Raw genomic sequence first — 12217 nt, 5'->3', positions numbered from 1 at the left:
GCACAGTATTGTGGAACACTGAACCATGTTTCCAGCCACTATGAAGACCAGTTTAATATCTAATAGAGTATGAATAGACATATAACATGCTTGTGACACACTGGAACATAAGGGGTATATAGCCCACTAGTGACCCTAAACAATGATGGTCCAGTATTTAAAATAGACTAACGCATATCTCTATCCCAGAGATGCTGGGGTCCTGGGTAGAAATGGGAGCTCAAAGTTTATCTTATCTAAGAAGTCATTCCATGGAGTATCATACAGGAAAATGATTCAAAGAAGTCAAAGCTATATGTGACCCAGACCTTTCTAGGTAACTACAGTTAAGAAAGACATACTCAGTAATAATTTCATGTTCTAATTAATGACATGTGTTTAACAGGTACAATACTCAAAATACTATGGTAATAATATTAGGATGCCAATGATCCACAAACATGATACACACTTACTTATTTAATTTAATCTCATACAGGAACTGAAACCAATAGTCTAGGCTGACCTGCACACAACTGTGTAGCACAGGTGGTCTTCCAAACCATGGCAGTTATAATGTACAAGAATCCCAAATGATGGGATTAGGTGCATGGTACACTACTCTTGCTTGACAAATGCACCTGTGTATAGAGTGACTCTACATGTCTGAGAAAATGGAGCCTCTCAGAATAGGACACCATTCCTGCTTATATTCCTGTAAATACAAGCCTATGTACCTTCAAATTGCATTGCTTCTATCTTTGTGCAGTTCCTCAAGATCTTACTCTATCATTACCTTTGTATAGCAGAACTTTTTGCAAGCACAGAAGTTTCATCTGGGATACTAATCCAATTTCCATATGAATCTGAAGAAAGCATGTTTCCTTGTATATTTCTAGTGAAATCCTTGTGTAATGGAAACAAAAAACAAGAAAAGTAATGGTCAATGTACAGTGTAGAAAGTATGTGAAAACTACTTTTGTATAGAAAAATCATTTTAGACCAATGATTTTCGACTTGGGGGACACAATTCATTTGGGGGTCACAAATCATATATCTGGCATATCAGATATACTATATATTAGCCATTGCACTTCAAAAAAAAATTACCAAATTTCAGTTTAACAAAATAACAGCAAAATGATGTCATGGTTACGGATGACCACAGCATGATGAACAATATTAGTGTCACAGGATTAGGAAGGCTGAGAACAACTGGTTGAGACTTTCTTAGATTCCCAACCTGTCACCAACCAGAATGTTGGCTCAAAAGTGGAACATACAGGCAGGAGTTTATGTGTTCTTAACTAAGACTCGAATCAAAGAAGCAGAGTTCTGGCTCCAGAATTAGTGAAGTAATCTTACTATCTGTTCACACTGTCTTTCCTGGCTTCCAGTTCCCCACTACTACCTGCAATCGGAGACCTGCACTCTACTTCACAGCCTTATGCTCTGCCTGTCCCAAAGGAGACCACCTCCTATGTGGGACATCTAGATAGGAGCCTATCATAACTGCTCCCTGAGAGGCTGCCACCCAGCAGCTGACTAAAACACAAAAAGAGAGCTCAAGGACTCTTATGGACATGTTGGGGAAAGGATTCGGGGTCCCATAGGATACAGGGACTCCACAGGAACACCAACACAGTCAACTAACCTGGACCATTGGGAGCTATTAAGGACTGAACACTAACCAAGAAGCATACTGTAGCCCCATCATGACCTATGGCATGATTGTAGTAAATGTGCAGCTCATTTCCTACATGTGGGTTTCCCAACATGGAGACTGGGGCAGAACCACACTTCTGTTCCCCAAAGCATTGGTGAATGACCCTCTCTTAGTTTTTCTTCTCTTCTATGAATCTCTCTCTCAAGACTGCCAATCTAAGTTACTATTGGGATATTTCTCTTTCAAACATCAAATCACAATTTTATTTCCTGTCTGCCATGGCCTCTATTATGAATCCCAACATTTGTGTTTTTAAGAAAGCTTTCTTTTTGTTCACTATCCTTCTGAGACTTTTATATCCTTCCTCTGTGACATTCTTAGTTTCAAATATCTTTATCTACAGATACTGTCACCTTTAAGAAACCAAGCATATTTTAATCATTTTCTCATGGTCTTAGTCTGGAAAAATGATGACCACACACTGATCTACCCCATGTTTTCACTCTTTGCAACTGATTACATGATTACAGTCATTGATGACAAAAAAATTTCTGACTCTAAAATACCTGAGGAATGGACAGTAATTCTCATGTGTCTAACATGATAAACTCGTTCACATGCAGAATGAATTCCAGAGAAAAGCTTAGTGCTAAAATACACACTGGATGTGAATGATTATTATGCACTAAGGGAAATCTGGTCCAGTATTTAAAATAGACTAACGCATATTAGGTGGCAATTCTATAGAGTCCACTAGGGTAAAAGCATCAGTATATAGCAAAGAACAACATGTATATCTCAATCAGTAATAAAATCAAATAAAGGTTTATAGATATTTTTAATTTTAAGATTTAATAATCTCAGACGTAATGTTATTAAGGTAGAATCTAGGCTATATATATATATGTTTGTGTGTGTGGGTGTGTGTGTGTGTGTGTGTGTGTGTACGCACATATATATTGATGTATATATGGACTCATGCATATATGTACATAATTTTATGCAATTTGCTTTTATATGACCGGAAGTGAAGTTGAGTTGAATATTTCATAATTATCTCAATCTCATAACAATGACGTACAACTATCATGTGCTCCAAGTACAGCTACAATTGAAAACAAATAAACAAATCCCTAGTTAATCAGGATTTTTTTCAACCTAACTGTAGTCTTTTGGACACACAGCAAGTTGTTGGTTAAACTTCAATATCTAAAATCAATATCTGAAAAGAAAGAAAGAAGAAAGTAAAGAACAGAAGAACCAAAATGAAATTATTCACTTCCATCAAGCTACTTTAACGCTCTCCCCTTCCAATCTATTTCCTGAAATAGATCGATGCATCTCCCACTCCAGAAGGATGCAATCCTAGGGTGTCCTTTAACATCAGTCGCCTTTCTGAGGTAGTCCCAATTCCTGGGTCACCATGAGGACTTTGGTCCCCAAAAGAAAAATCAGATCCCCTTACATTTTCAGTGTGGTCACTCCCGACTAATGAGTTCCTGCAAGTCGGATCCCATAGCACATGAGGAGCTACGTGGAGAGATGAGAGGACCATGTCTAGGTGAATCCTGGAAGAGGTTGTCATTTTTGGTAACTCACGGAGAAGATAGTTGCACAACAGGAAGTATGGTTGTGGCATTTTCAATGAAATACTATACAAAGGAAAAGAAGAATTTTACTGTTGATTGTCTAACAAGCAATGTCACTTACAAAACTCTAAAAACAAAGAAAAATGGGCATAAATGTTGTATAGATCAGCTAATTGTATAATCAGAATTCAAAAGAAGGAAGAATATACAGCCAAAGTATTGCCTAGAATATCGTCTGCAATTCACTTCTCCCTGTAGAATTATGGAAAATTTTAAAAATTATGTACGAATATCTTTGTACTACATGCTACACACAGAACCCAAGGGAAGGTGTAAGTGTCCCTGGAAATAGAATGAATGAAGATAGTTACAGTCCATGTGAGTTTTGTGTATGGAAGCACAGTATTGTGGAACACTGAACCATGTTTCCAGCCACTATGAAGACCAGTTTAATATCTAATAGAGTATGAATAGACATATAACATGCTTGTGACACACTGGAACATAAGGGAGTATATAGCACACTAGTGACCCTAAACAATGATGGTCCAGTATTTAAAATAGACTAACGCATATCTCTATCCCAGAGATGCTGGGGTCCTGGGTAGAAATGGGAGCTCAAAGTTTATCTTATCTAAGAAGTCATTCCATGGAGTATCATACAGGAAAATGATTCAAAGAAGTCAAAGCTATATGTGACCCAGACCTTTCTAGGTAACTACAGTTAAGAAAGACATACTCAGTAATAATTTCATGTTCTAATTAATGACATGTGTTTAACAGGTACAATACTCAAAATACTATGGTAATAATATTAGGATGCCAATGATCCACAAACATGATACACACTTACTTATTTAATTTAATCTCATACAGGAACTGAAACCAATAGTCTAGGCTGACCTGCACACAACTGTGTAGCACAGGTGGTCTTCCAAACCATGGCAGTTATAATGTACAAGAATCCCAAATGATGGGATTAGGTGCATGGTACACTACTCTTGCTTGACAAATGCACCTGTGTATAGAGTGACTCTACATGTCTGAGAAAATGGAGCCTCTCAGAATAGGACACCATTCCTGCTTATATTCCTGTAAATACAAGCCTATGTACCTTCAAATTGCATTGCTTCTATCTTTGTGCAGTTCCTCAAGATCTTACTCTATCATTACCTTTGTATAGCAGAACTTTTTGCAAGCACAGAAGTTTCATCTGGGATACTAATCCAATTTCCATATGAATCTGAAGAAAGCATGTTTCCTTGTATATTTCTAGTGAAATCCTTGTGTAATGGAAACAAAAAACAAGAAAAGTAATGGTCAATGTACAGTGTAGAAAGTATGTGAAAACTACTTTTGTATAGAAAAATCATTTTAGACCAATGATTTTCGACTTGGGGGACACAATTCATTTGGGGGTCACAAATCATATATCTGGCATATCAGATATACTATATATTAGCCATTGCAGTTCAAAAAAAAAATTACCAAATTTCAGTTTAACAAAATAACAGCAAAATGATGTCATGGTTACAGATGACCACGGCATGATGAACAATATTAGTGTCACAGGATTAGGAAGGCTGAGAACAACTGGTTGAGACTTTCTTAGATTCCCAACCTGTCACCAACCAAAATGTTGGCTCAAAAGTGGAACATACAGGCCGAAGTTTATGTGTTCTTAACTAAGACTCGAATCAAAGAAGCAGAGTTCTGGCTCCAGAATTAGTGAAGTAATCTTACTATCTGTTCATACTGTCTTTCCTGGCTTCCAGTTCCCCACTACTACCTGCAATTGGAGACCTGCACTCGACTTCACAGCCTTATGCTCTGCCTGTCTCAAAGGAGACCACCTCCTATGTGGGACATCTAGATAGGAGCCTATCATAACTGCTCCCTGAGAGGCGCCACCCAGCAGCTGACTAAAACACATAAAGAGAGCTCAAGGACTCTTATGGACATGTTGGGGAAAGGATTCGGGGTCCCATAGGATAGAAGGACTCCACAGGAACACCAACACAGTCAACTAACCTGGACCATTGGGAGCTATTAAGGACTGAACACTAACCAAGAAGCATACTGTAGCCCCATCATGACCTATGGCATGATTGTAGTAAATGTGCAGCTCATTTCCTACATGTGGGTTTCCCAACATGGAGACTGGGGCAGAACCACACTTCTGTTCCCCAAAGCATTGGTGAATGACCCTCTCTTAGTTTTTCTTCTCTTCTATGAATCTCTCTCTCAAGACTGCCAATCTAAGTTACTATTGGGATATTTCTCTTTCAAACATCAAATCACAATTTTATTTCCTGTCTGCCATGGCCTCTATTATGAATCCCAACATTTGTGTTTTTAAGAAAGCTTTCTTTTTGTTCACTATCCTTCTGAGACTTTTATATCCTTCCTCTGTGACTTCTTAGTTTCAAATATCTTTATCGACAGATACTGTCACCTTTAAGAAACCAAGCATATTTTAATCAATTTCTCATGGTCTTAGTCTGTAAAAATGATGACCACACACTGATCTACCCCATGTTTTCACTCTTTGCAACTGATTACATGATTACAGTCATTGATGACAAAAAAATTTCTGACTCTAAAATACCTGAGGAATGGACAGTAATTCTCATGTGTCTAACATGATAAACTCGTTCACATGCAGAATGAATTTTAGTGAAATGCTTAATGGTTAAATAGATGCTGGATTGTAGGTAGCCACAGTTAGTGGTGATACATTCCACCATTCCAAGATGGCGTTGGCATCCTGTCCTCACACTAGTAAACAACTGACTGCGCATGTGCAAAAGGCAAAAAGCGCACCAAATCACTGCCCATCCCCGGGCGTATTATGGGTAATGAGTGAACAGTCACTCTGGGGTGTATTTAAGCTGTGCCTCTTCCAGGTTATCCATCTTTCCGCTTCTGCTTATACAAGAAGTAAAGACTTGCTGGAGTAATCACCAGAACACTGCCCTCGTGTCTCTCTTCCAAGGGCGAAGGGGACACTGGATGCGTGTGGAACACTGGATGTAAATGATTCTTATGCACTAAGTGGAAATCTGGTACAGTATGTAAAATAGATGAAACCATAGTAGTTGGCAATTCTATACATTCCACTAGAGTAAAAAGATCAATATATAGCAAAAAGCAACATATATAACTAAATCATTGATAATATCAAATAAAGGATTATAGATATTTTTAATTATAACATTGAATAATCTCAGAGGCAATGTTATTTGGTAGACTCTAGGCTAATATGGAATCTAAAACAGCTGACAGAATTGATAGTTGATGGAACAATGGGCCATTTTGTCCATCATTCTGTTGAAGTTTGTCTTTCCTGAAATAAGTGCAAAATATGATAATACAATTTCTTTTTTTTTCATTTTTCTTTAAATTAGAAGACTCAAACTTCATTAGTATTTATTTTTCTTTTAAAAGGATCTTGCCCTCATGAATAAGTTATCCATACATTCATCAGTTTGGTGAAATTATTGACTTAGAACAAACATTACCAGAAATTATGTGAAATAGGACAGCTCTAGAAACCTGAAATGAAACTCACAAGTATTGGTGCTGGCAGCAATTGTTTGAAGCAACCAATGGATGGAAATTTAGAAACTAGTTGACTTTTCAATTGTGATGTTGGATTTTTAAATGGTGCCTTCTGGGTTGCAGGCACATTTTCTTGTATTTTCTCTGAATCTAATAAAGAAAAGAAATCATTATTTATTGTAAATGAACTCACTTAGCCCTTGCATGCCCTTCAAATTTTGTAGCCAGCATGCCTTACACATCACCACAAATACACAGAAAATAACTAATCAGCAGTATAACATTTATAATAACCACATTGCTTCTTAAGTCACTGGATATCTAGTTGTATATGGCCCATATTTCTGGTCTAAAACATAAATTCTTGTATTTGCCTTGGTGGAATTCTAATGTGTATCCCTTGATCTCCTTTTATTGTCTAATTGCTCTGGCTAGGACTTCAAGTACTTACATTTACTATGTAGGGAAAAAGTGGGCAGCTTTGTCTAGTCCCTGATTTTAGTGGGATTGCTTCAAGTTTCTCTCCATTTAGTTTGATGTTGGCTACTGGTTTCCTGTATACTGCTTTTACTATTACCAATTTATCTCATGAATATTGAATCAAAAATACTCAATAAAAATTTCACCAATCAAATTCAAGAACACATGTAAACAATCATCCATCATGGTCAAGTAGGCTTCATCCTAGGGATGCAAGGATGATTCAATATATCTAGAAACCCAACAATGGAACTGACTATATAAATAACCTCAAAGAAAAAGTCCACATGATCCTTTCATGAGATGCTGAGAAAGCATTTGACAAAATCCAATACCTCTTCATAATAAAAGTCTTGGAAAGAACATGAATTCAAAGCCCATACCTAAACATAATAAAAGCAGTATATCAAAGAGAAACACACTGGAAAGGAAAAAGTCAAAATTGCACTATTTGCAGATGATCTGATAGTATACTTAAGTGACCACAAAAATTCTACCAGAGAACTCCTCAACCTGATAAACAACTTCAGTAAAGTGGCTGCAAATAAACACTCAAATAACTCATATTAACTCAAGTAAATCATTAGCCTTCCTCTACTCAAAGGATAAACAGACTGAGGAAGAAATTAGGGAAACAAGACCCTTCACAATAGTCACAAATAATATAAAGTATCTTAGTGTGACTCTAATAATAACTTTATTATTTTTCCAAATAATAGCATAATTTCATTCTTGTTCTGTATGACAAAAAACTACAAGTCTCTGAAGAGACTTGCAATCTACAGATTTAATGCAATCCCCATCAAAGTTCCAACTCAATTCTTTATAGCATTAAAAAGAGCAAATTGCAAATTCGTCTGGAATAGCAAATGCCTAGGAGAGCAAAATCTACTCTTAACAACAAAAGAACTTCTGGGGGAATCCCCATCCCTCACCTCAAGCTATATTATAGATTAATAGTAATAAAAAACTGCACGGTGATTGGTACAGAGACAGGCAGGTAGATCAATGGAACAGAATTGAAGAACCGGAAATGAACTCACACACCTATGGTCACTTGATCTTTGACAAAGGAGCTAAGACCATTCAATGGAATACAGATAGCATATTCAACAAATGGTGCTAGTTCAACTGGCTGTCACAGCATGTAGGAAAATGCAAATCTATACAACCTTATCTCCTTGTACAAACTCAAGTCCAAGTGAATCAAGGACCTCCACATAAAACCACATACACTGAAACTAATAGATAAGAAAGTGGGGAAGACCCTTGGGCTCATGGGCACAGGGGAAATTTCCTGAACAGAATACCAAGAGCTTATGCTCTAAGATCAAGAACTGACAAATGGGACCTCATAAAATTCCAAAGCTTCTGTCTGGCAAAGAACACTGTAAATAGGACAAAATGGCAACCAACAGAATGGGAAAAGATCTTTGCAAACTGTACATGCAATAGAGGGCTAATATCCAGTATATACGAAAAACTTAAGAAGTTGGACTCAGAGAGAAACAAATAAGCCTATTAAAAATGTCCACTACAAAATTTGGACAAGGCGAAACAAAGAACTCTCAACTGAGGAATACTGAGTGGCTGAAAAGTACCTAAAGAAATGTTGAACATCCTTAGTAATCAGGGAAATGCAAATCAAAACAACCCTGAGATTCTAACTCACACATATTAGAATGGCTAAGATCAAAAACTCAGGTGACAGCAGGTGCTGATGAGGATGTTGAGAAAGTGGAACACTACTCCATTGATGGTGGGAATGCAAACTGGTACAGCCACTCTGGAAATCAGTCTGGCGGTTCCTCAGAAAATTGGACAGTATATACCTGACAGTATAGTCCCAATTATACCACCCCTTGGAATATACCCAAAACATGCTCCAACATATAACAAGGGCACATGCTCAACTATGTTCATAGCAGCCTTATTTATAATAGCCAGGAGAATCTGGAAAGAACCCAGATGTCCTTCACCAGAGGAAAGGATACAGAAAATGAGTTACATTTACACAATGGAGTACTACTCAACAATTTAAAAAAATCACTTCATGAAATTCTTAGGCAAATAGATGGAACTAGAAAATATCATACTGAGTAAGATAACCCAATCACAAAAGAACACACATAATATACACTCACTAATTAGTTGCTATTAGTCCAAAAGCTCGGAGTATTCAAGATACAATTCACAGACAACATGAAGCTCAAGAAAGAGGAAGACCAAAATATGGATGGATAATTTTGTTCTTCGAAGAAGAAGGAACCAAATAACCACGGGAGGAGATACAGAGACAAAGTGTGGAGCAGAGACTGAAGGAAAAGCCAACCAGAGACTACAATACCTGGGGATCCATCCCATATGATGTTACCAAGCCCAAACACTAATGTGGATGCCATGAAGTCCTTGCTGAAGAGCCTGATATAGTTGTCTCCTGAGAGGCTCTGCCAGAGCCTGATAAATACAGAGGCAGATGCTCGCAGCCAACCATTGGACTGAGCACAGAGACTCCAGTGGAAAAGATAAAGGACTGAAGGAGCTGAAGGGGTTTGCAGCCCTATAGCGAGAACAAAAAAATGATCCAACTAGAGCCCCCAGAGCTCCCAGGAACTAAACCATTATACAAAGAGTACACATGGAACGACTGATGGCTCCAATTGTATTTGTAGCAGACAGCCTTGTTGGACACCAACGAGAGGAGAGGCTCCTGTTCCTGTGAAGGCTTCATGCTCCAGTGTAAGAGAATGTCAGTATGGGGAAGTGGTAGTGGGTGAATGTTGGGGGGAACACCCTCATATAAGTAGGGGGAGAGGGTGGGATAGGGTGTTTTCAAAGGGGATAACATTTGAAATGTAAATGAAGAAAATAGCTTTTTAGAAAAAAAAAGAAGACTAGAGTCTGACCTAAGAGACTAAGGTTATTTCTACTTTAGTCTGAAACATATTATCTTCAATTCCATGCATATAGCTTTTCTGTTTCTCTTGCAATACAATAGCTTAAATGCAGTTCTTAGGTCCTTTTCTGTTTTGATCGTGAATCCAAGGATAATCATATTCTAATGGGAGAAAAGATGTGTGCACACACACTCAAGTGTATATAGTGTCTGGGCATACCAGTTAATGTTGACTATCTAGAACAAATGTAATGTTCTCCCTATAACCAAGATTCATATAACAATATAGAGATTGCAAGCTGCACTTGGGCCATATTGTTTTGTTTTGTACAGTGCCCCTCCCCAAGCAAAAAAAAAAAAAAAATGACAACACGCATTGATATCTTATGCCAAATTGAGATGGGAACTGAGATGGTACTTGAAGGAAGGTGGAGGACTCACATTGCTTCTGGCTTTTAGCTGAGTATGTTAAGGTGGGCTTTAAGATGAATTGTCCCTGTGCATCCAAGTATGTGTCGTTCACAAGCAGCCCAGGCAAGGCAGGAAAAGCAGGGAACATTTTTGAGTTCAACCTACTTAAGTTATTTTGAAGGTTGGTCAGTATAATATCATGTGGACACTCGTGGCCTATAAGAAGAAAATAAGAATATGAATTGAATCTAGTAATAATGACTATGAGAAAAGCTTCCAATGGGATTTAGCACACACTGCTGTGTTTTGTGTCTCATTCTTCTTCTGGAAAATGTAGACTGTATACCCTAAGCATTAGGAGACTTACAAGGATTTTATGATAAAGAAGAGATGTATAAACTGAGAAATCTAAAATCGCAGAGATAATTTCCAATTTATCAATTTATATCTACCAGAACACTTCGTTTGGCAGATTTTCCTGTGTTCTACTCTGATAGTATTAAGACCTGCCTGTTATAGTCTTGATACCAATAAGATTTTTATATCATAAGAAATTTAGTTCACTTGTGTGGCTTTATATCAATCAATTTAAATAATTCCCATTGCACATATATCTTCATATGGTTTGGATCGTGGAAGTCTATAAGTAATTCTATTAGCCCTGTCAAGCACTTCTCTGTCCAATATGTTTTTTTTTTCTCTCATAATGACAGTCACAATTATAGAGAGTCCATTTCCATTCACAGTATGAGGACAGGGTTTCTTGGAATCAGTGAAGTGGAATGGCCTCTGCTTTCTCCCATTGCTGTTCTCCTTGACAATGGTAAGTTTGATGCTTTATGCTCTAGGAAAATACATGAGCCCTTCTGGACTCACAACAGTTTCTTAGTACTCTAGTTGGGAACACGAACCTGGGAGAATGTGGCCTAATAATGAGGCAGGATGAAGTTGTATGCAATAGACACCTGTTCTCAACACATCAGATAATTTATAATCTGAATGTTAAGAAGAGTCCCCAGAGGAATGTGTACAATTACAAAGCTGCATAGAAAAATCATGCTTCTCCATAGAGTCATATGAACAACAACAGATGATTTAAACTCTCTCCTATCTGCTATACCTTGGGAGGACAGGCAAGCACATTTCCTTAAGTAACAATTCAGTGCCTTTAAGGAAACTGCAGTCACAAGACATTTTTCTTTTTTGTGTGTGAAGATTTCTCACAAACAGTAAGAATAATTCCTTTCTCACAACATCATTTTTAGACTGTTCTAACAAAGAGTGACTCTGGGCCACAACTATAAATACAAAATTGGAATTAAATCCATGTGCTTAATGTGTTCTCTCCTGTTTTAAGTTATTTCTTCTCTAACAAAATGTCAGAGTATGTGCTTTGTGATGGATATGGTTTTCTAGGAAGTATGAAACCTCGGCTTTTTTCATTTCTGATTAAACACCAATATGATTAAAGTCTTGTTTTGCCCTTGTTTCTGACAGATAGAATGTCAGTGCTACAATGAGAGCAAGATTTAAAGTAACATGGAAATGAAAAGACTTCAGATCCTTCCTAGTGATCAATATGAAAAATCTAGACATGAGGGATACATAACAGCTTATGGACTGTGGGTTTAACTA

At 37.4% G+C, this 12217-nt stretch overlaps 1 protein-coding gene across 1 annotated transcript in view; it reads right to left on the bottom strand.

The window, feature by feature from the left end:
- The window catches only part of LOC117707807 (rho GTPase-activating protein 20-like), a 44402-nt gene that overhangs the window by 11591 nt on the left and 20594 nt on the right, over nucleotides 1-12217 (bottom strand). The window contains exons 7-11 of the mRNA XM_034501337.2: nucleotides 10613-10798; nucleotides 6806-6945; nucleotides 4408-4517; nucleotides 3111-3297; nucleotides 776-885 (exon numbers count right to left, since the gene is read on the bottom strand). Coding sequence (XP_034357228.1) covers nucleotides 776-885; nucleotides 3111-3297; nucleotides 4408-4517; nucleotides 6806-6945; nucleotides 10613-10798 — 733 coding nt within the window. The remainder of the gene's footprint in view (nucleotides 1-775; nucleotides 886-3110; nucleotides 3298-4407; nucleotides 4518-6805; nucleotides 6946-10612; nucleotides 10799-12217) is intronic.

This window comes from Arvicanthis niloticus, chromosome 4 (assembly GCF_011762505.2).
Source record: "Arvicanthis niloticus isolate mArvNil1 chromosome 4, mArvNil1.pat.X, whole genome shotgun sequence".
NCBI classification, from domain to species: domain Eukaryota; kingdom Metazoa; phylum Chordata; class Mammalia; order Rodentia; family Muridae; genus Arvicanthis; species Arvicanthis niloticus.
This window is presented reverse-complemented; position numbering and strand designations above follow the sequence as displayed.